This window comes from Ipomoea nil, unplaced genomic scaffold, assembly GCF_001879475.1.
Source record: "Ipomoea nil cultivar Tokyo-kokei standard unplaced genomic scaffold, Asagao_1.1 scaffold2833, whole genome shotgun sequence".
Classification (NCBI taxonomy): domain Eukaryota; kingdom Viridiplantae; phylum Streptophyta; class Magnoliopsida; order Solanales; family Convolvulaceae; genus Ipomoea; species Ipomoea nil.
In genome coordinates this window covers 2,055,266-2,077,838 of record NW_017619261.1, presented here as the reverse complement: position 1 = coordinate 2,077,838, position 22,573 = coordinate 2,055,266, and the positions used below count along the sequence as shown (strand labels likewise).

The following is a 22,573-nucleotide window of genomic DNA, read 5'->3' as shown; positions in this document are numbered from 1 at the left end:
TTTTGAAAGTTCATTTTTTGTATATTAAAAGTTCATTGTTTAACATACTACCTAAAAATAAATTTTTAATATATTAATAATGAACTTTCAATATACTGAAAATTAATATTTATCAGTGATTCACATTGTAATAGGAACTACAATCCATAATATAATTTGCCAAATTTTTAGCCTACAAAGTACAATGGGTAAAGCCTAATGGGGCAGGGCAGTGCACATTAACACTCCTAGTTGTATCAAGTTTAGACTTTGGAGTGTCTTTATAAGTTCTAACCCACATATACCCTGTGAATAAGAGAGAATTTAAAACATAATGTATATATGAATTATGAACACTCCAAGTGCATCAGGGGCAGCATAAAAGAGTAAAATTACCATGTGAAAATAGGAAAACATCTTGTGACAGAGGAACAAGAAAGTTAAAAGGGCCTTGGTCTCACTCACTCACTCAAATGGCAAGGCAGTAATTTCACAAGGAAGCAGCAAAACTTCAATTTATAGATATAGAGCCAGAACTTCCACCAGAAACATGGAAGAGCTCAAATCCTCAACCCCTTTGTCGATGATTGATGTTACAGGATGAACATTCCCTGCCCTTTTCAACCCTCAGAAGACTAGTTACAGCCAGAAGTTATGTTACAATCATATGGGTAACATTCTTTACCACCACAGTTTACACTTCAAATCATCTCTTGTGCATCATCACAGGAAAAGCAGGAATCTCTGCAACACTAATTAGCTCGGAAATCAAGGAATAGACGTAGTTTCTGTAAAAGCAGCTCTCGTGTTCCATAGAGAGGCTTGCTGCTGGTGATCCAGTCCTTATCGAGAGCTCCTGCTTTAGCGCTAGTCAACATTTCATCATGGAATGCAACCACAATGCAGTAAATGGAAGTCCTCAGGATATCGGCCATTGAATATGCTTTTGTATACAGAGGGCTCCCCTTTCTTCTCCCTGTAACCCATGCCGTTGACTTTTCTCGGCCAGAGCTTAATGTTGCCCACTTAATTCCAGTGGGATCCATTTGATATTGAGAAGATTCTAAGTTGGTCTTCTTGCCCATCAAGATTTCAACAGCTAATAAACCAGACAACAATGTTGAAACAACGGCAGCATTGCTCCCAGAGAGTTGAGCCACCCCGTAGCGGTCCTCTGTGTGCGAGCGTGCAGTCAATGAAGATACAATGCGGGCACACCATACAAGAAGCTGCATGTATTTATAATCACTAGTTACTATCTGTAGAACTGTATTTGAAATTACTCATTATTATAGCAGCAATCTGAAGAATTTAAAATTATCATTACAACCATCTAGATATTCAGAATGTGTACTTAGTGTCTCGGATTCAGGTGCTAATAGTCAACATCATATACCAATCTCATTAAGGAGCCACTTACAAAACATCATGGGTTTTCCACTTACCATACTTAACAATTTTGGCTTCTACTTCGTAATACATGTTAATATGTTATTAATGTTAAAACCATACTTAAGGCTATACTTTGTATTCCTTTGGACTTAGAAAAATCTGTGTTTATTTTTCTTTCTAAATACTTAGGAGCATAGGTGGCCCAGTAATTTTTACAAAATTGGTAAACACTTGTGGGTGAGATAGGATTGGTGAAAGTGGAAGATTTCAAAGGTAAATGGTCAACAAAGCCCTTTCTGCAAAGGGAAAATTTAAAACGAAAACGAAAAGCTGTCTTCTAAAGGGGTTTAGCCATGACATAGCAAATGTATGTTGAAGATCAAGGAATAGCAGGGGCAACAGGGCTGGCCCTATATCAGCCCAAGCAGTGAAAATTTTCAACTTTACCACTTTTCAGCTATTTGTTGGCACACGTAGCATAAGTGAGAATTGCTTGTCCTAGTTAATGGTGCATTCATCATTAACTAGGATACTCTAGGATAATCTAGTCCAATTAATTTAGCTTAGTGATACTCTTATGCTTCGACAAGCACATGAAAGAGAAAGGTGGAGTTGCAGGACAGTAGGAAGGACTAACCATGTAATACCTAGGCACTATTAAGGAAAATCCAAATATATGGAAATAACTTTGAACGTTGAGTTGTCTAAAGCTTCCAAAAATATTTTTGCTATGATGAATCTATTAATAACAACGCAGCATTAAGAAAAACAAATAAAGAAACGAAAAAGGTAAAACCCTTCTCTGAGTGTAAACTGCATGAAATGGATCATTTTCTTTGTAACAGGTAGTACAAGTATTATATCACATGAAATTCTCAAGTTCTATTTGCCTATTTGTTCATTTTGTTCAGCATTTCATAATTGCAAACAGGAAGAAAAAGGGACTTCATTAATTTGATGGCCTAATAAGTATGAAACTAAAATCATGACAATTGGTGTAGCATTTTCTGTACTAGCAGTAGATAGTTGGAAATAAACATTGACATATCATAGTTATCAAATACTAATGCTCTATAAAACCAAATGACCATAAAACTACTGACTGGCAACAGGTTTAGATTTCTGCATATTACAATGACATTAATAAATTTTGGAACACAGTAGTAAAACAAACATTATAATCATGAGATGAAATCAATTTTAGATGGATCCATTCACTAAACATATGATAGATAATTTACCTGGCTGTCATCAAATGATTCATAGAGTTTTGAGTCTGCTAATTGTTCTGTTGGTGACCTTAGCTGATAAGATAGTTGGAAAGATGGATCTGCAGAAGAGGTATCCAACACTTCACCCAAACTTCTTGTGAACTGCTCTAAAGGTTTCAAGCATACAGCCACAACTCTTTTATAAGTCTCACCAGTTTCTTCAAAAAGTGCAGCTCGGCGCCAAGAATCAACATTATTCTCACAAACCATGCAAAGGTCAATATATGCTAGATATTGCAATAGGGACCTTGGCATGCTCTCTTCCAATGTGACGAGAATAGGCTCACTTGGATTTGTTTCAGCTGCTGCAGAACCTTTTGGATGCGAAAATATGAACCGTTTTGTTTGCAGAACCTAATTCAGTCACAGTATCAGAATACTGTCATTTTCACATTTTTCTATTCATATCATCTCTACTTTGTAGAAAACTAATCCATGCAAATTTTTTTAGCTAGAGTGCAACATACATGATCACATATTCACATAAGCTAAAAGGCTAACCTGATGTAAATGATGACATAATTCCCAGCACAGAAACACCATAAAAGTTCCCATGTAGAATAAAATCTGTTCAGTAATGAATTTCCAGGCTGTCATTTGGCCCTTAAGCTCGTTGGGATGAACAAATGCCAGAAAAGCTGACAGGATGAAACCTACTGTTGTAAGTTTCACAGCACGTCTGATAGCTAAAGGAATCCCCATCTTAAAGCTGAAGAAAGGAGGACGCTGCAATATCAAACTTCTTCATCAAAAGCCATATCAGGGGAAAAAGATTCAAGAAACTTTTATATGAACCATATAAAGCAACTAAGGGAGAAACATTATTTCAAAACCACATGTAGGTAAAAATAACCAAATAAATAGTACTGTAAAGTGTAAACTAGCATGCATAAGCATCTTCATAGAAAGAGTGTGGTTACATTTTTCGAACTACCTAAAATGCAAAATGATTATTTTTTAATATAACACTTAAAACAATGCCTTATAAGACACCCTTGAAGAACTAAATACGTAAGTCTGCGTGATAGAAAACCGAAAGAACAACCTGCCCATTTGAACATAGGTGGTTAAAATCCAAAAGCTCCAAAGCACTGATGAGAAAAGGACACACACTTCTCTGTTAGAGTCCCAAACTTCTGAAGCACTGATGATCTGTGAAGGACACATATTTCACAGAGCACAAACTGCCTAATGGTACATCTCACTCCCAAGGTCAAAATCAGCCAGCTTTTGAAGGTCACAAACAACAAACTCAAATTTGAAGTCATTTAACCTTTAAACACAAAATAAGTCTAATTGTCCAAACTTCCAACATTTTCAAATTAGTTCCCCATCAGACTTAAATGGAACAGCCGATAGCACAACAGATCAATCAATAGAAGTGCATAATATGTATCAAGAATAAACATATTCCTACTGATGCAAGAATCATAATCAAAGCTCAGATGAATGAACACAATCATACAAGCTATCCTTCTATTGATACAAAGCACAAGCTCCAAAATCCGATTTCCAATAGATGCTTTAGAACGTCACGGTGTCAAATGTTGTATATTGCAACTCAAATACCAATCAGTGATAACAATTCATTCAAATCAATTCAATTTAGAAATACTTTACCTGAACAATTGGGAACTGCAATATCCATCTCTTCTTAAAAACGTAGTGAATTCCATAGAACAACCCAATCCCCAAACCCCTAAACCCTAGCTTCCCGATAACCATCCTCCTGGGCCGCAATTGATTAAAAGCATCAGAACTCCAACAAACCGAGATAATCGAAACAGCCGCGGAAAGGCTACAAATCCCGACGAACAGCACAAAGCAGAGAGAAACCCTGGCGCGGCGCCGGAAGTCGGGGGAAAGCAGCGGCTGAGAGCTAGAACTGGGAACAAAAGCAATCCGAGCTGAGCCGAGCAGGAGCTCAAGTGGAGAAGCGGCGCGGCAGGGGTGAGGAGTGGAGAGAACAAAAACGGAAGTGGAGAAGAGGAGGAGCGAGAGGTGGAAGACAATGAAAGCGAAGAAGCCGAGAAATGAGGGGGTTAGAGGGTTTGTAGTGAAGGGAGAAAAGAGTAGGTTTTTGAGGAAGAAGAGGAGGGCGGTGGACTGGAGAGCTTGCCAGATTAGAAACCCTAGGAATCGGTGTTTGACGACGGTGGTTGAGGCGGTGGCGCCGCCGTCTTTGTCTTTGAAAAGGGACCTCTCTACCATGGCTAGAGACATTTTGGGAGGAGCAGTGGGCGGGAATATAAGGGCGGCGATGTTTACGTTTAAGCCTTCACTCTTAGCTATTAAGGCTGAGTGGAGAAGTAAAGCAGGAAAACGGGTTCCTCAGACGGAGCCGGGTAGGATCCAGATTTTCCGATGTATGGCAATTGCCAAGGCAGGACTTGGAATTTTTTGATTCAATTCACTGCTAGTCTAGTGCTACACTGCTACTCATTCGTATTCACTTTACATGGGTTTGTGGGCAAATTATATCGTGCACTAGGGTGCACCATGTATTATGTGCCTTGGCTCAAAACAACATCGCTTTGTATCATTTAATTAATTTTTTTTTTTTTTTTAAATTTCATTTCCCATTTTTGTTGTAAAATTTCTGATTTCGTATGTACAGAATTGTATAGTAGAATACACATAAATTCTTAACATAATACATATAATATAATATAATACATAAACTCTTAACATAATACACATAATTTAATATAATACATAATATACATAAACTCTTAACATAATACACATAAACACAAGTGTTTAAAAAAAATTTAACAGGATTGAATGGAAGGAACGGTGTCCGTCACGTCAACTCCCCACTAATTTATAGAAACGTCGTCGTTTTGGGTCAGGGCGCAAAAATGGGCCTGGTGCATGATATAACAATCCTGGTGTGTGACGTTTTTCGGCCCATCTATATATCCGATTGGCTATATATAGTTACTTTTTATTTTAATTTATTTTTTAAAAATGATTTCAATATTAAAATAGTAGAGTTGTCGAAATGGGCAAATTATGCTATGCGCACGGCGCTAAAACGGCGTCGTTTTCCGTGAAAACGACGCTGTTTTAATTAAAAAAAAATTTGTTCGAAACGCCGTTAACGGCGTTAACGGCATATTCGTTATGAAATTATGAATATACAGTTATGACATTATGAATGTACAGTTATAGAATTATGAATGTATAGTTATGGAATTATGAACTTACAATTATGAACATAGAGCTTCGAAAATTATGAATGTTCGGTATGGAATTATGAATATACAGTATGGAATTATGAATGTACAGTTATGGAATTATGAATGTACTGTTATGGAATTATGAATGTACTGTTATGGAATTATGAATGTACAGTTATGAAATTATGAATGTACAGTTATGAAATTATGAACATAGAACTCTGACATTATGAACTTACAATTATGAACATAGAGCTTCGAAAATTATGAATTTACAGTTATTGAATTATGAATGTACAGTTACGGAATTATGAATGTACAGTTATAGAATTATGAATGTACAGTTATGGAATTATGAATGTACAGTTATGAAATTATGAACACAAAGCTGTGAATATATGCTCCTATTACGAAGCGATCTGAAATTAAATTTTTTTTTTTTAAAAAAAAAAAAAAAAAAAAAGGAAGATAACGGTGCCTGACGGCACCGTTATCCGTGCGCATGAAGCACGCTGGGCACGAGCCCACAGCATAACTATCCGTCGAAACGGACCAACCGGGCAAAACTCGCCAAGCTAAATAGCCCACCAATAATACGGGCTTAAAGGATGTTGGCCCATGGGCCTTGGCAAGCCCATCAAATTTTAAAAATTTTAAATTTAAATAAAAGTTAATATAAAAAAGTTAATAAATTTATACTAAAACAATTTGAATAGTTTTGCTTAGACCACGATGTGTTCTAAGCAGGTCCCAATGTTATACAGTGGACCCTATTTCTATATGACGTGGTTTTAAATTTTAATTTTAACGGCGATCGTTTGTTATTTAGTTCGTGTTACAGAATTTTTTTTTTATTTTTTATTTTTTTTGCAAAGCATGTGTATGTATCTCGTGTTATGTGTTCCTGTACATCATGTTATACAATTCTGTACATTAAGCGTAAGGATTCTGTACCTGAAATTGAATATTAGTTGTACACAACATATTGTGTGTCTTATTTTACGAATTTATGTCTTGTATTATGAAATTATGTGCCTATAGGATATAAATTATTTACATAAATAAGATCTGAGAATAAGTAAAAAAAGAAAACATGTATATCTATCTCGTAGTAAAATAGAAAACATGTGTATGTATCTCGTGTTATGCGTTTCTGTACATCATGTTATGCAATTCTGTATATTAAGCGTAAGGATTTAGTACCTGAAATTGATTAGTAGTTGTATAACACAAAATATATTGTGTCTTATTTTACGAATTTATGTCTTGTATTATGAAATTATTATGCGCATATAGGACATAAATTATTTACATAAATCATATCTGAGAATAAGTAAAATAAAAAACATGTATTTGTATCTCGTAGTAAAATAGAAAACATGTGTATGTATCCTGTATTATGCGTTTCTGTACATCATGTTATGTAATTCTGTATATTAAGCGTAAGGATTCTGTACATGAAATTGATTAGTAGTTGAATAACACAAAATATATTGTGTGTCTTATTTTACGAATTTATGTCTTGTATTATGAAATTATGTGCCCATAGGACATAAATTATTTACATAAATCAAATATGAGAATATTAAATAAAAGAATTAATTCTCTCTTTAGAAAATAATCGTAGGAATCAATTCGGGAATTGGAATAATTTTCGGGGTGTCACAACAACCGACTAACTTCAAGCAATGCTTGAACTGAGCAATAGGAAGAGCCTTGGTGAGCATGTCTGCTGGATTCTCCAATGTATGAATCTTCTGAACGATTATATCTCCCTCAACTACAACATCTCGGATAAAATGGTATCTGACATTAATGTGTTTGGTTTTGGCATGATATGTATCATTCTTGGTGAGATGGATAACACTTTGACTATCTGAGAACACAACAATGTGACCTTGTGAAACACCAAGTTCCATAACCAAACCTCGTAGCCAAGTAGCTTCTCTGACACCCTATGTTGCTGCAATATATTCTGCCTCAGTCGTAGATAACATAGCAATAGACTGAAGCATAGCTTTCCAACTGATAACACAATTACAAAGAGTGAAAATATAACTGGACAGCTATCGACGTCTGCCAAGATCACCACCATAATCAGAATCTACAAAGGCCACAATATTAGTAGATGTAGAAGAATTCTGATAAAAAACCAAGCCCAAAGAGGAAGTATCATTTAGGTTCCGTAGAATCCATTTAACAGCGTTCCAATGTTCCTTACCAGGGTTATGCATGTAACGGCTCACAACACTTACATCATAAGCCAAACCAGGCCTAGTGCATACCATAGCTTACATAAGACTTCCAACAACACTAGAGTAAGGGACTTTTGACATATAAGCCCCATCAACATCAGACTTAGGGCATGAATCAGAAGAAAAAATACCCTCGCTGTGACTCGACGAGAGGTGCGGTACTAGCAGATGCATCATCTTTAGTAATACCATCAGTGGTAGTAATACCATCACTAGGCCTCAACTCAAACTCTACATTCTCTCCAGTACTCTACTTATCACCTATACTGGGAACAACACAATATTTTCCAGAAGAAAGTAATGCATTTTCATCAAAAGTGATATCTCGACTCATAATGATTTTCTAAGAATCAAGAGACCATAGATGATACCCTTTTGACTCAGAAGCATAACTAAGAAAAATGTATTTGACAGCTCTAGGGTTTAATTTGTCTGTACTGGAATGAGCATATGCAGGACATCCAAAAACTCTTAAGACGGAGTAGTCAATAGGATTACCTGACCAAACCTCCTCTGAAATTTTGAAATCAAGGGACGAATGTGGAGATCTATTCACCAAATAGTACCCGGTAGAAACGACCTCGGCCCAAAAATCACGTCGTTTCCATAACCCAACATTAGAGTGCATATAACGAGCTCTTTCCAACAGAGTTTAATTTATACGTTCGACAACACCATTCTGCTAGGGTTTACCAGGCAAGGTCTTGTGCCTGGCAATTCCATTTGCTACACAGAACTCATTGAAATCTGACTCACAGAACTCCAAGTCATTGTCTGTCCTGAGCTTATTGACCTTTTTCCCTGTCTGAGTCTTAAAAAGTATTTTCCACTTTTTGAAAATAGAAAATGCTTGATTTTTGTGTTTCAAGAAATAGACCCAGAATTTATGAGAAAATTCATCAATAATAGACATAAAATACCTACAACCTCCCATAGACTAGACTTTAGTCGGTGCCCATAAATCGGAATGTATATATCCAATACATCTTTAGTACGGTGTGTAGTAGTAGAGAAACTAACCTTCTTTTGTTTCTGAAAAACACAATGCTCACAAAACTGTAATTTACCCGTACCTGAATCACCCAAGAGTCCTTTCTTGCTCAGGATATGCATGCATTTTTCACTCATATGCCCTAGACGCATATGTCATAGTTGGGTGAGATTAGCATCAGACATCGAAGAGGATACTGCTACTGAACCTGTCATAGTACTGCCATGCAACACGTACAAGCTTCCAGAACAAAAAGCATTCATGAGAACAAGAGAGCCTTTTATGACCTTCAAAACTCCATCTTCAGCTATGTACTTGCACCCCAGAGATTCCAAGGTGCCCAAGGATATCATGTTCTGTTTCAAATCAGGAATATACCGAACATTGGTAAGAGTCCTGACAACGTTATCATGAGTTTTAATATTCACACTTCCAATTCCACTAACCTTGCATTGGATATCATTACGCATCAATACAACTCCATCACTAACCGGTTCTAGAGAGACGAACAAGTCTTTGTGAGGACACATGTGGAAAGTACAACCAGAGTCCAAAATCCACTCAGTTTCGCTCCGTTTGTCACCGGAGCTAATAGATAACAAAACATCGTCCTCTGACTCACTTTCAACAACACTAGCTTCAGCGAACTTCTTTTCTCTCCCTTGCTTATTCTTCAGTTTGACGCATTCAGTCACATCGTGACCATGCTTCTTGCAGTACTTACAGGATATGTTGGACTTACGTCCTTTGGATTTGGATCGTCTAGGTTTTTTTTTTTTTTTTTTTTTTTTTTTACTGCTACTCTCTATTTCAATTGAACGACCCCTAACAGTCAAGCCTTCACCTTTGTCCTCACTCCTCAGACTTAATTTCAAAGTCAAACTTTTCTTTGGACAAAAAGTTTGACTTAACATTGTCGAAAGTAAGGGTATTACTACTATTACCATACAACATAATTTCTTTGAAATGCTGGTATGATTTAGGGAGAGAGACAAGTAATGAAACAACACGATCCTCATCTTCAATTATGATATCAATATTCTACAAGTCCAATAAAATAGAATTGAATTTATCCAAGTGAGATTTATTACAAGTACCTTCCGTCATATGGGTTGTGTACAGACGCTCCTTCAGGCATAGCGTGTCCGCTAGAGATTTGGCCATGTAAAGCGAATCTAGCTTGGACCATAAATCTGACGTAGTCGTCTCACTTACCACCTCACATAGATACTCTTTAGACAGGCACAATTGAATGGTTGAACGTGCCTTATCATCTAAATCTTCCCAATCTTCATATGTCATTGTAGTCGGTTTCTTCTTCTTCTTCCCAGCTAGCGCTTTCTTTAACCCATTCTGGGGTAGAATGACTTCCATCTGAACCGTCCAGATAGAAAAACTAATTTTCCCGTCAAACTTCTCGATGTCAAACTTGGTAACAGTTGACATCTTTGAAAATAATTTTCAATCAAACTTGACTTTGATACCACTTGTTAGGAATATAACGGAAGCGAATAATCGAAAATTGAGAATTATAGAGAAGTTAAATAATATAAATAAGGAAAATATAAAATGACAAATGAGGAAATTGCTAATTTGGGAGATTATATATATATATATATATATATATATATATATATATATATATATATATATATATATATATATATAAGGAAGAGATCAGGTGTATTTGAGGCTTCCCGTGTAGTTGTGCGGGTGGACGCACGTTAAGCATTAATCTGACGCATTTAAAGTACACAACACGCACATTAAGCACACAAACAAAACAACTTCAGAACACAACCTCACGCATGTTAAGCACAAGCCTCACACATGTTAAGCACAAAAATACACGCACCTTAAGTTTTAAAAACAACTCACATTAAGTACACACTCACACATATTAAGTACAAAAACCATAAGCACACGATTCACGCACATTAAGCACAAAACTCACGCACATTAAGCATAAAACTCATGCACTTTAAAGTTTCAACAACAACTCACATTAAGTGCACACTCACGCACATTAAGCACAAAACTCATGCACATTAATCATTACACACTCACGCACATTAAGCACAAATCTCACGCACATTAAGCACAAGACTCACGCACATTAAGTATAAAACTCGCGCACATTAATCACCCGAACAACCGCACAGGAAACACTTAAATGCACCTGAACCTGAACATATATATATATATATATATATATATATATATATATATATATATATATATATATATATATATATATATATATATATATATATATATATATATATATATATATATATATATATATATATATATATATATATATATGTATGTATGTATATAAAAGAGAGCTCATATGTGGTCATTTCATTAGGTGTGGCGGTGTGGTCGTATCTGTGTAGTTGAATCAGTTTAATCTAACGACAATGGCTAATTATGAGGATTTGAGGATTTTAACGCATTTTGGTAAGTGGGGGTGTTATGGTAATTACAGTGGCCATTTATAGCGGCCGGGTTCTAGAAATACACCAACAGTGTTGCCAACATGTACCAATTGTGTAATAAAATACACCACAGTGAAGCACACCAATAGTGTATTTCCGAACACCGTATGATGTATTTATTCATATCTAATGGAGCGTTTTGGTGATGCGTAGCTAATTTGTGTATGTAAGGCTAATAATGCACTAATTACACAAATAAAACACACAACAATGTGATTTTCCTTATTCCGGTGCCCTATGACGAGTTTACCCTTGCAGTTCGCTGGGTAGGAGAACGTGCGAGAAAATACTGGAAGAATCTTAATTAATGTGATTCATTGGATCTATCAAATCTAATGGCCTGTAATTGACCATATGACCACACCTAACAACATGGCGGCACTTGATCTCCTCTCTCTCTCTCTCTCTATATATATATATATATATATATATATATATATATATATATATATATATACATAGAAGGGATCAGGTGCGGGTGGTGCTTCCCGTGCGGTTGTGCGGGTGGACTCACATTAAGCATTACACTGGCGCACTTTAAGTACACAATAGACGCACATTAAACACACAAACAAAATACATTCAGAACACAAACTTACGCACCTTAAGCACAAAACTCACGCATCTTAAGCACTGTAATTTTGCATTTCCTCAGTATAAGACTATCGATAGATATTATCAACTGGTATACTAGACTGACTGACTCAGAGACTTGATTTATCAGTCATCCAGTTAGAACGCAGATTAGTTTAAAGCGGAAGACTAAAGCAAAAAATAAATCAACACATACGATATTTACCCAGTTCGATACAGTGTGTATCTACATCTGGGGGACGATCACCGAGGCGTCCAATCCACTAAATCATAATCCAATGTACAAAGGTAGAGAAACAGCAATCTCACCCAAGTGCCCCACACAAGGTCAGTACCCAGTCTACAAAGGTTTAGTGGATTGTTGAAGTCGGAGAGCCACACATGCAGAAGTCCAATGAAATCCCTTTAATTGGAGAGCTAACTCTAGTGCAGTCCGCTTCAATGACGCAGTCCCACGTTGTTCCCACAACTGAGTGATCTTCGCGTCCTTTCGTTTAAGCAACGTTAATTCTTCTCAAGTTCTTCATCATAATCACCAAGAACTTAATGACTTGAGAAGAGGCATGACAATCAAGGATATGTGTTTCTGTTTAGCATTGAGTGTTTTTGGTTTTCAATCAACGTAACCCTAATTCTTGATCGAATAAGGATATTTATATTTCCTTGGTAAGAACACTCTCCAAAAATATCTTTGATTGTAGATGGTAGGACGTTTTGTGAAGAATAAAATCTTTAAGATTCGGTCCATACCTTCCACGCTGATCCGCTGATATTCTTTCCAAAACTGTCTTCACAAACCGCGTTCAGCATTTTGGAAACATCTTCCTTTATCAGATCTTCAGTCGCAGTGCGTCTGTTGATTATACTGATCGATCAGTCTTCTATAAGAACAAACAGACACCAAGTTAAACCCTATCTTAATTTGCCATAATAATATTGCCAATTATATGTTGGGGTTTTGACAAAAATAAAACACTAACAAGCACAACCCTCACGCACCTTAAGCACAAAACTCACGCACATTATGCACAAAAATACACGCACCTTAAGTTTTAACAACAACTCACATTATGTACACACTCACGCACATTAAGTACAAAACTCACGCACCTTAAGCACACGACTCACCCACATTGAGCACAAAACTCACGCACATTAAACACAAAACTCATGCACTTTAAAGTTTCAACAACAACTCACATTAAGTACACACTCACGCACATTAAGCACACAACTCACGCACCTTAGGCACACGAACCACACACCTTAATTACAAAACTCACGCACATTAAGCACTACACACTCACGCACATTAAGCACAAACCTCATGCCCCTTAAGCACAAGATTCATGCACATTAAGTACAAAACTTACGCACTTTAATCACCCGCACAACCGCACATGAAGCATTCACCCGCACTGGAACTTAAACCTATATATATATATATATATATATATATATATATATATATATATATATATATATATATATATATATATGATGGGGTGAGAACCCCGGCCCAAGAAAAGAGGCCCAGAAAGAATGCATGGGCCGAGTCCAGGACTCGGCCCAAGTCCAAAGAGGGAGGCCCAGTTCAGAGACCGGAAGGACGGCCCAATACCAAACGGGGACGAGGAGTCGGCCCAGGCCCGACCTAGGAGAGGACTCGGTCCAGAGAGCCGTTGAGGGAGCCTTCAACACAGTTAAGACAAGGAGCCGTTGAGGCATTAAAGGCCGGGCTCGGTCCGCCAGTTACTAGCCAAAGAGAGCCGTTGGCAGAGTCTGTAACGTCGCCCAACGGCTCGGCGCATTGAATGTACCCTTTAAGTCGGCCATCATGAGCCTTTAAGACGGTAGAGGAGGAGCCACTATAAAAAGGGCTCATCCACCATTGTATGAGGCAGATTTCCAGAACCCGGAGAGGGAATAGACAAGTATTATTAAGCATCATATTTTACTAAGACTCAAACCCTTTTGTGAAAGGTGTATCCACCAGCTGTAGGTTGTGTTGGACCTCCTTGGGCCCGAAAACCCAAAAACCATCACTGGCGCCGTCTGTGGGGATCGAAACAAAGAGTCACGTGTCCTCTTGAGTGAGGCGAGTCCGAGGAACAATAGTTGAATCAGGCAAATTCCAGATATGGCAGGAAGCGAGGAACAGTCGAGCCGTCAAGACAACGGACGGGAGGCCGACTTGAGAAACCAGCTGAACAGGACAAATGCCCGAAGCCATGAAAACGAGACGACACCGCCGCCGACGCCGCTGAGAAACCCGCAATTACCTCAAGTGCAGCTCACCCCGGAGCAGTTGCGTGCAATCGGACGCGCCTGCGCGGAAGCGAGTCTTGGAGTGAGAGAACAGTCCATCACTCGCCAGCAGACACGCGAGCTGCGACCGCCTCAGAGGCCAGACAACCGGCAATTTAGCCGACGGGCTGAAAGCCAGCCGGTGCAATCCGTTCATTCCCGGCTGGGTCCCAGCATCGGACGTCGGTCGGCAAGAGAGCGATTAGGCCGGAGGGAGCCCAGTCGTGCCCCATTAGTCGTCCGCGACCGACAAGCTGCACGAGAAAAGAGCCGAACCAAAAGGGCCAGGACTGAGATTCGCCGCGTGGAGCGACCCCCTCGCAACCCTGCCCAACCGGCTGAGTCTGAAGTCGGCGAAAGCACGGAATCCACGGGAAATCGCACCCGGGAAAGGGTCGAAGTGGCCAACCTAGTACAAGAGGTACGAAATCTAAGAGAACGGATGGAGGGAAAAGCCAAATCCCCGGGGCGTACGTTGCTAACCGCCCTGCCCTTCTCGGACGAGGTCATGGCCTTCAAGATACCGGGCGACTTTAAGTTCCCGGAGCAAGCCACATTCGACGGATCAGGCGACCCGCGAGAACATCTATTGAGTTACCAAGCTAAGATGCAAGTCCTAGGAGTGCGGGATCCGGTCATGTGCCGTGCCTTCTTACCTACGCTGAAGGGGCCCGCCCAAAGATGGCTTGTAAGTCAGCCCCCAGGGTCGATCCACAGCTTTGAAGAACTGGCAGACCGCTTCATGAGCCACTATGCCGCTAACATCAAGCCACAGAAGGATCTGACGCACTTAGGCGACATCCATCAGGATGAAGGCGAGTCCTTGAAAGCCTATCTTGCTCGCTGGCAGAAGGAGATCCAGTCGATAGAAGAGGTGGAGGACCAAACAGCGCTCACCTTCTTCATTGAATCTCTGCGATCCGGACAGCTGTACCGAGATCTAAGGGACAACCGCCCGGCGACGTACGCGGAGGCTGTCCAGATGGCCAATAAGAGGGCCAACACAGAGCAGGCCATGAAGCATAAACGGCAGCGCGAGGTCGGTGGGTCCGCCAGCGGAAAAAGGACGCGGGTGGAAACGAGAGAAAGGCGTTCTGATGCCGCTCGGCGACCCGAGGTCAGGCGACCGTATGACCGACCCGTCGTTCGCACCTATCGACCAGTTCCAGAGCGACCAGTCCGCGAAGTACAGGCGGTCGCCCCGCCTCCGCCTCCGCCGATGGACGACCGAGCAGCGGACGAGGATACGGGTAAGACTTCTAAATATTGTCGCTATCACAAATCTTATACTCACAGCACAGAAGAATGCTACTATCTAAAGAAGATTATGGAGGGGATCATCCAGCAAGGGACACCGCCCCCTAACCAATGGAAGCGAAGGTCGACCGGTCAAGGAGGTGAGGGACCCGTCGCCAGCTCGGAAAACAGTCGAGGCAAGCAGCCGGCTTCCGAAGAGGATGAAGCCCAATGGCGCCAGAAGCCGGTCATTAACATGATAGTCGGCGGGCCAGAAGGCGGCGATTCCGCGAACACCCGAAAAGCCTGGGCTCGGCAGCTATACGTCGGAACAGTCTATGGTCGAGAAGAGAGCTCCAAAAAGACATGTCGGGAGCCCATCGTGTTCACCGATAAAGACCTGCCAGCCGGGGAAACCCCGCATCGAGACGCGTTGGTCATCGCCATGGACATCAACGGTGTGGTCGTCCGCCGAATCCTGGTCGACACCGGGAGCAGCGTCAACGTACTGTACCTGGAGACCTTTACCAAGATGGGGCTGACCCGAGAACAGCTCAGGCCCGTGAATACCCCTCTCGCCGGTTTCACCGGGGACTCGGTGGAGGCGGAAGGGTCCATCACTCTTCCTGTGGAAATCGGCAGCTATCCGAACGCGCAGCAGTTGAGCATGAAGTTCATCGTGGTCGATCTAGCCTGCTCACACAACGCCATACTCGGCCGCCCGAGTTTGGAAGATCTTGGGGCTCTGATCTCAATCGAACATTTGTGCCTGAAATTCCGCACGCCGAACGGAATAGGAACGGTGCGTTGTGACCGCAAGGTCGCCCGCGACTGTTATCTGCAGGCATGTAGAGGTATGGGCAAGCGTGGGATGCAGGTCCATGAGATCACCGAGAGGCCCCCTAAGAAAGCAGTGACACCACGCCCGGAGCCGGCCGTCGAGCTAGAGGAAGTTGAAGTGGACCCAGCGCAGCCAAGCAGGCGAGTGAGAATCGGAGTCGGCCTTTCGGAGAAGTTAAAGGGGGAAATCACGAGAGTACTCCAAGAGCACCGGCTGGTCTTCGCCTGGGGCCCAGAAGATATGCCCGGCGTAGATCGATCGGTCATATCGCATCGACTTGCCGTAGACCCGGAGCACCGGCCGGTCGTGCAAAAGAAACGATATTTGGCAAACGATCGGCGGGAGTTTGTGAAGAGAGAAGTCAGCACGCTGTTAGCAGCCGGACACGTCCGTGAGGTCAAGTACCCGGAATGGTTGGCTAACGTAGTCCTTGTGCCCAAGCCCCCGACGTGGCGAATGTGTGTGGACTACACAGATCTTAACAAGGCGTGCCCAAAGGATCCGTTTCCTCTGCCCCGAATCGACCAGCTAGTCGACAAGACGGCCGGATCGGCGTTGCTCAGTTTTATGGATGCCTTCAGAGGGTACCATCAAATATTCATGCACCCGGCAGACGAGGAGAAAACCGCCTTCCTAACTCCGGACGGAGTGTATTGCTATCGGGTCATGCCATTCGGACTCAAAAATGCCGGGGCTACGTACACCCGAATGGTCGCCCGGCTATTCCACCACCTGCTAGGAAAATCAATGGCCGCGTACGTCGACGACATGCTCGTCAAGAGTCGAGAGGAGGACAAGCACGCGAAGGATTTAGCCGACTGCTTTAGAGTAATGATAAAATATAACCTCCGACTGAACCCCAAGAAGTGTGCGTTCGCCGTCCAGGGCGGCAAGTTCTTGGGCTACATGGTCACCAAACGAGGCATTGAGCCTAACCCAGAGAAAGTACGAGCCATCCTCGACATGCAGCCCCCTACCACTATCAAGGACCTACAACGCTTGACCGGACGACTGGCCGCCCTCAGCCGTTTTCTGAGCAAATCGGCGGATAAGACTGTGCCTTTCTTCGAAGCCATGAAGAAGAAAGAGGGATTCGCTTGGACCGCCGAATGCCAACAGTCGTTCGAGGAATTAAAACGATATCTGTCGACTCCCCCAGTACTGTCTACCCCCAGGAGGGCGAGCCCTTACTGTTGTACCTCGCCGCCTCGGCCAAAGCGGTAAGTTCGGTGTTGGTTCGAGAGGAGGACCGAGTCCAGCACCCGGTTTACTATGTAAGCCGCTCGCTGAAAGCTGCCGAGATACGGTACACTGCCCTAGAAAAGATTGTGTATGCCTTGGTGGTCACCGCGCGCAAGTTGGCGCCTTACTTCCAAGCCCATACCGTCCGGGTCCTGACGGATCAGCCACTCGGGAGTGTGCTACGGAACCCCTTGTCCTCCGGCCGGCTGGTAAAGTGGGCCGTCGAGTTGACTCAATACGGGATCGAGTACCAACCCAGGCCCTCCATCAAAGGCCAAGCTTTGGCCGACTTCCTGGTCGAGTGTACGGCGAACGAGGAGGAGAAGGAAAGTGCCTCGGAAAGCACCCCAGGCGAGTGGTGGGAGATGCATGCGGACGAAGCGTCAAGTCGACAGCACTGCGGAGGCGGCGTTGTGCTCATCACCCCGGAGGGATTTCGGCTGTATTACGCCCTAAGATACCTATTCCCTGCATCAAATAACGAGGCCGAATACGAAGCAGTATTGAATGGCCTCCGACTCGCCAAGGGTCTAGGAATCGAACGGCTACGAGTCAAAACCGACTCCCGACTAGTAGTCGGGCAAATCTCGGGTACGTGCGAAGCTAAGAACGCGAGGATGGCGTTGTACAAAGAATGTGCCAACAAGATGTTGAAGGGGTTCGAAGCTTATGAAATAGAATACATATCCCGGGCGGACAACGTAGAGGCCGACATCTTGTCTAAAATCGCCCTGGAAGGGGTGCCGGACCGCTTAATAAAGATTTGCCAGAAGGAGGAGCTAAGTCGGGCCGAGCGTCGAAGAGGCGCCGCTAGATGTCCAGCAAGTAAGCATCGAAGGGTGGAATCGAGAGAAAAACCCGGAGATGTTCTGGATAGATGACATCCGGCGATTCAAGGAAACAGGCGAGTTGCCGGCTAACCCATCAGTCGCCGCAAGGGTTCGGCGGAAAGCTCCCTCTTTCCGGATCGTAGACGGAGACCTATATAAACAGTCGTTCGGAGGACCCTTGTTGAAATGCCTACTTAAGCCTGAGGCTGAGAAGGTAATGGATGAAGCCCACAGAGGCATTTGCGCTGCGCACCAGGGTGCTCACACGCTCGCCCGAAAATTGGTCGTTCAAGGGTGTTACTGGCCGACCATGATGCGAGATTGTGTCGAACGGATGTCCAAATGTGGCGTTTGTCAGGCATTCGCCAGGAAAGACACTCGGCCAGCCACCTTCTATACACCAGTCACCACTGCCATTCCCTTCGCCAAATGGGGAATAGACCTGTTGGGACCATTACCCGTCGCCCGGGAGGATTGAAGTTTTGCGTCGTGGCCATCGATTACTTCACCAAGTGGGTCGAGGCGGAACCCTGGCTACCATCACGAATACCAGTGTCGACGTTTTCTGTGGAAAAAGGTGATCTGTCGCTACGGTCTGCCGAGCACATCGTCAGCGATAACGGGCGACAATTTGATTGCCAGGCGTTCGCCGAATTCTGCCGCCGACACGGTATCAAGCATACCAAGGTATCGGTGGCCTACCCCAGGCAAATGGACAGGTGGAGAATGTGAACCGAACCCTGGTCGATGGGATCCGGAAGAAACTCGAAGACGTCCGAGGAAACTGGGCGGACGAGCTTGACCGAGTCCTTTGGGCCTATCGCACTACCAGCGGCGAGCGACGGGAGAGAGTCCGTTCTCGCTCGCATACGGCTTTGAGGCAAGGTTCCCGTCGAAGTGGTCGAACCCACCCATCGGGTTCGCACCTACTCGGACGCAGCAAATGAGGAGAGCCTGCAGATTGAGAAAAATTTTCTAGAAGAAAGAAGGGAAGCCGCGAGTGGCGCGAATGGCTGAGTACCAGCAGGCAGTAAAAAGATACCGCGACGCAGAACTCGCCCGCGAACCTTCCAGGTTGGCGATCTAGTGCTGCGGGATCGACAAGCCAGCCAGCCCACCGAAGGAGGCAAGCTCGCGGTCAAGTGGGAAGGACCGTACCGCATCGCGACCGTAGTTCGGGCCGGAACTTACAAGTTAGAGACCATGGAGGGCAAGCTTATAGACCGTATATGGAATGCAGCGCATTTGAAGAGGTTTTATCAGTAGCCCATGATGGGCCATGTATGAACTCAAAAACTTCAAGAAATCTGAATAAAAGTGCGTGGGTTGCAGTCAATCGTCCCCAGAGACTCGGCAAGTATATATAGAAACAACGGGGCACTGACCCTAGACCGTTTCTGAGAACAGAAAAAGCCTAAAGGAGTCGCCTCGACTGAGGGACTCGGCGAGAGAAAGATAGGAAACAAGGGCCCAGACCCTTAGACGTTTCCTGTGAAAAAGCCAAAAGGAGTCACCTCGACTGAGAGACTCGGCAAGTATATATAGAAACAACGGGGCACTGACCCTAGACCGTTTCTGAGAACAGAAAAAGCCTAAAGGAGTCGTCTCGACTGAGGGACTCGGCGAGAGAAAGATAGGAAACAAGGGCCCAGACCCTTAGACGTTTCCGTGAAAAAGCCAAAAGGAGTCGCCTCGACTGAGAGACTCGGCAAGTATATATAGAAACAACGGGGCACTGACCCTAGACCGTTTCTGAGAACAGAAAAAGCCTAAAGGAGTCGTCTCGACTGAGGGACTCGGCGAGAGAAAGATAGGAAACAAGGGCCCAGACCCTTAGACGTTTCCGTGAAAAAGCCAAAAGGAGTCGCCTCGATTGAGAGACTCGGCAAGTATATATAGAAACAACGGGGCACTGACCCTAGACCGTTTCTGAGAACAGAAAAAGCCTAAAGGAGTCGTCTCGACTGAGGGACTCGGCGAGAGAAAGATAGGAAACAAGGGCCCAGACCCTTAGACGTTTCCGTGAAAAAGCCAAAAGGAGTCGCCTCGATTGAGAGACTCGGCAAGTATATATAGAAACAACGGGGCACTGACCCTAAACCGTTTCTGAGAACAGAAAAAGCCTAAAGGAGTCGCCTCGACTGAGGGACTCGGCGAGAGAAAGATAGGAAACAAGGGCCCAGACCCTCAGACGTTTCCGTGAAAAAGCCAAAAGGAGCCGCCTCGACTGAGAGACTCGGCAAGTATATGTAGAAACAACGGGGCACTGACCCTAAACCGTTTCTGAGAACAGAAAAAGCCTAAAGGAGTCGCCTCGACTGAGGGACTCGGCGAGAGAAAGATAGGAAACAAGGGCCAGACCCTTAGTCGTTTCCGAAAGGAAAAGCTGAAAGGAGTCGCCTCGACTAAGGGACTCGGCAAGAAAGAGTTGGGAGACCAGAGCCCAAGCCCTTAGTCGTTTCTCGGAGAAGCGTGGAAAGAGTCGCCTTGGCTGAGGAAAAGCATAGTTCGAAGCCTTAGAAGAATGCCAATGTTAAAAGAACCAAGGACAAATTCCGTTGAAAAGAGATGAAAAACTGTTTCTTTATTAAAATACGGCCGATAAGGAGGCCAGCCCTTACAAAAGAAGGTCTATTCTAAAAAGACCCTAGACTACAGTGGGGGTATCGACGGCGACCCCTTCAACTTGCGCCCCGCCGATGGTCCAGCAAGGGGAGCAGAGGGAGGATCCTCCGCCTGAGGAAGGGACTCGGAAGCTCTGGAGGCGTCGCCGCAGGAAGAGTCGCCGGGTCAGAAGGCGCAGTCAGCCCATCAGCGTCCAGCACCGCTGAGGCCCAGCTCTCGGGAGTGAACGAAGGATCGCGGGCCAACAAGGTGGCGTGAATCTCCATCTGCGCCTCGCGGAAGCCGAGGCGGTAATCTCGCTCGCCCAGGTCGAGGAGGAAGTCATCGCCCTCCGGGGTCGCCAGCCACTCCTTGGCCACCTCTCTCCTTCGAGCTGCCACGCCGCCTGCACATCCGCCTCGAAGGCCGCCGACTTCTTATAATCTGCGACGGAAGTCGGGCGATCGTGGCCACTTTGCCCTTCTCCTCCTCCCATTGACGGGTGACCCTCAGCAGCTCGGCGTTGTGCACCTCCACCATCTTGAGTTGCTTCGCCTGCTCTTCCAGAAGAAATTCCTCTGTCTGGCGCTGCTTGGCGGTCATAGCCCGCATATCGTTCCTATAGCCCTGGAACCGATTGCCCAGTTCCATCTGGAGGGCGAGGTCCTGCACACCCAGCCGTCAGTCGAACAGAAAAGAAAAGAAAAGAGAGTAAACAGAGGGAAGGCCGAATGAGTGACACTTACGCGATACGACTGCCGGAGCAAAGCCTCGATGATGAACCCGTCGCCAAGAGCACGGGTCGACTCCACATCCTTTGGCAAAAGGACATCCTTGCACCACTTGCGAACGGAGGTGTTGCCCATCCAGATTTGGGCGTCCTCGTCCACCTCGTGGCACAGCCTGATCCTCTTTGAAGCCGCCCCTCCGTAGGCTCAGCAGGCCGCTTAGAACTCGGGCTCTCAGTAGAGGGAGGAGGCGGCTGCCGACTGGCGACACCACGGGCGAAAGGTGTGAGGTCGACCACGTTGTGGGAAGATGCAGGAGTCGGCCGGACCGCCGGCGATGGCTGAGATGAGGACGCAGCGCCGGACCCGTGGAGCGTGCGTCAGGCGACGCCTCATCTTTTCCGCCCTGTTTGCCATCTCAGGAGTCGGTTCGATTGCTTCGCCGGAGCTGGAGGTATCGGAGTCGTACGGACCTGTAAAAGAAATACACTCACTTGTGAGTGTTCCCGTGGAAAACAAAAAGCAAGACGAGAAGGAAAAGGAAAGAGACGCTACCTATGGTGGCGGCGCCCTCCGGCAGAAGGCCATGCTTGGCCATGGCCCGGACTCGAGACCAGTAC

At 44.0% G+C, this 22,573-nt stretch overlaps 1 protein-coding gene across 2 annotated transcripts; it reads right to left on the bottom strand.

Moving 5' to 3' along the window:
- Positions 1-299: 299 nt before the first annotated feature.
- Positions 300-5,046, bottom strand: LOC109159596. 2 transcript variants are annotated; one of them, XM_019307710.1, is made up of 5 exons: positions 4,789-5,046; positions 4,263-4,740; positions 3,144-3,368; positions 2,613-2,996; positions 300-1,208 (listed from the first exon to the last, which is right to left on the bottom strand). In XM_019307710.1, the coding sequence occupies exons 1-5, from the start codon at positions 4,863-4,865 to the stop codon at positions 732-734; spliced, it is 1,641 nt and encodes a 546-aa protein (XP_019163255.1). In that variant the 5' UTR covers positions 4,866-5,046; the 3' UTR covers positions 300-731. The 2 variants fall into 2 exon arrangements, with proteins under 2 accessions (XP_019163255.1, XP_019163254.1); XM_019307709.1 differs by having other exon boundaries at positions 4,263-5,045.
- Positions 5,047-22,573: the final 17,527 nt, after the last annotated feature.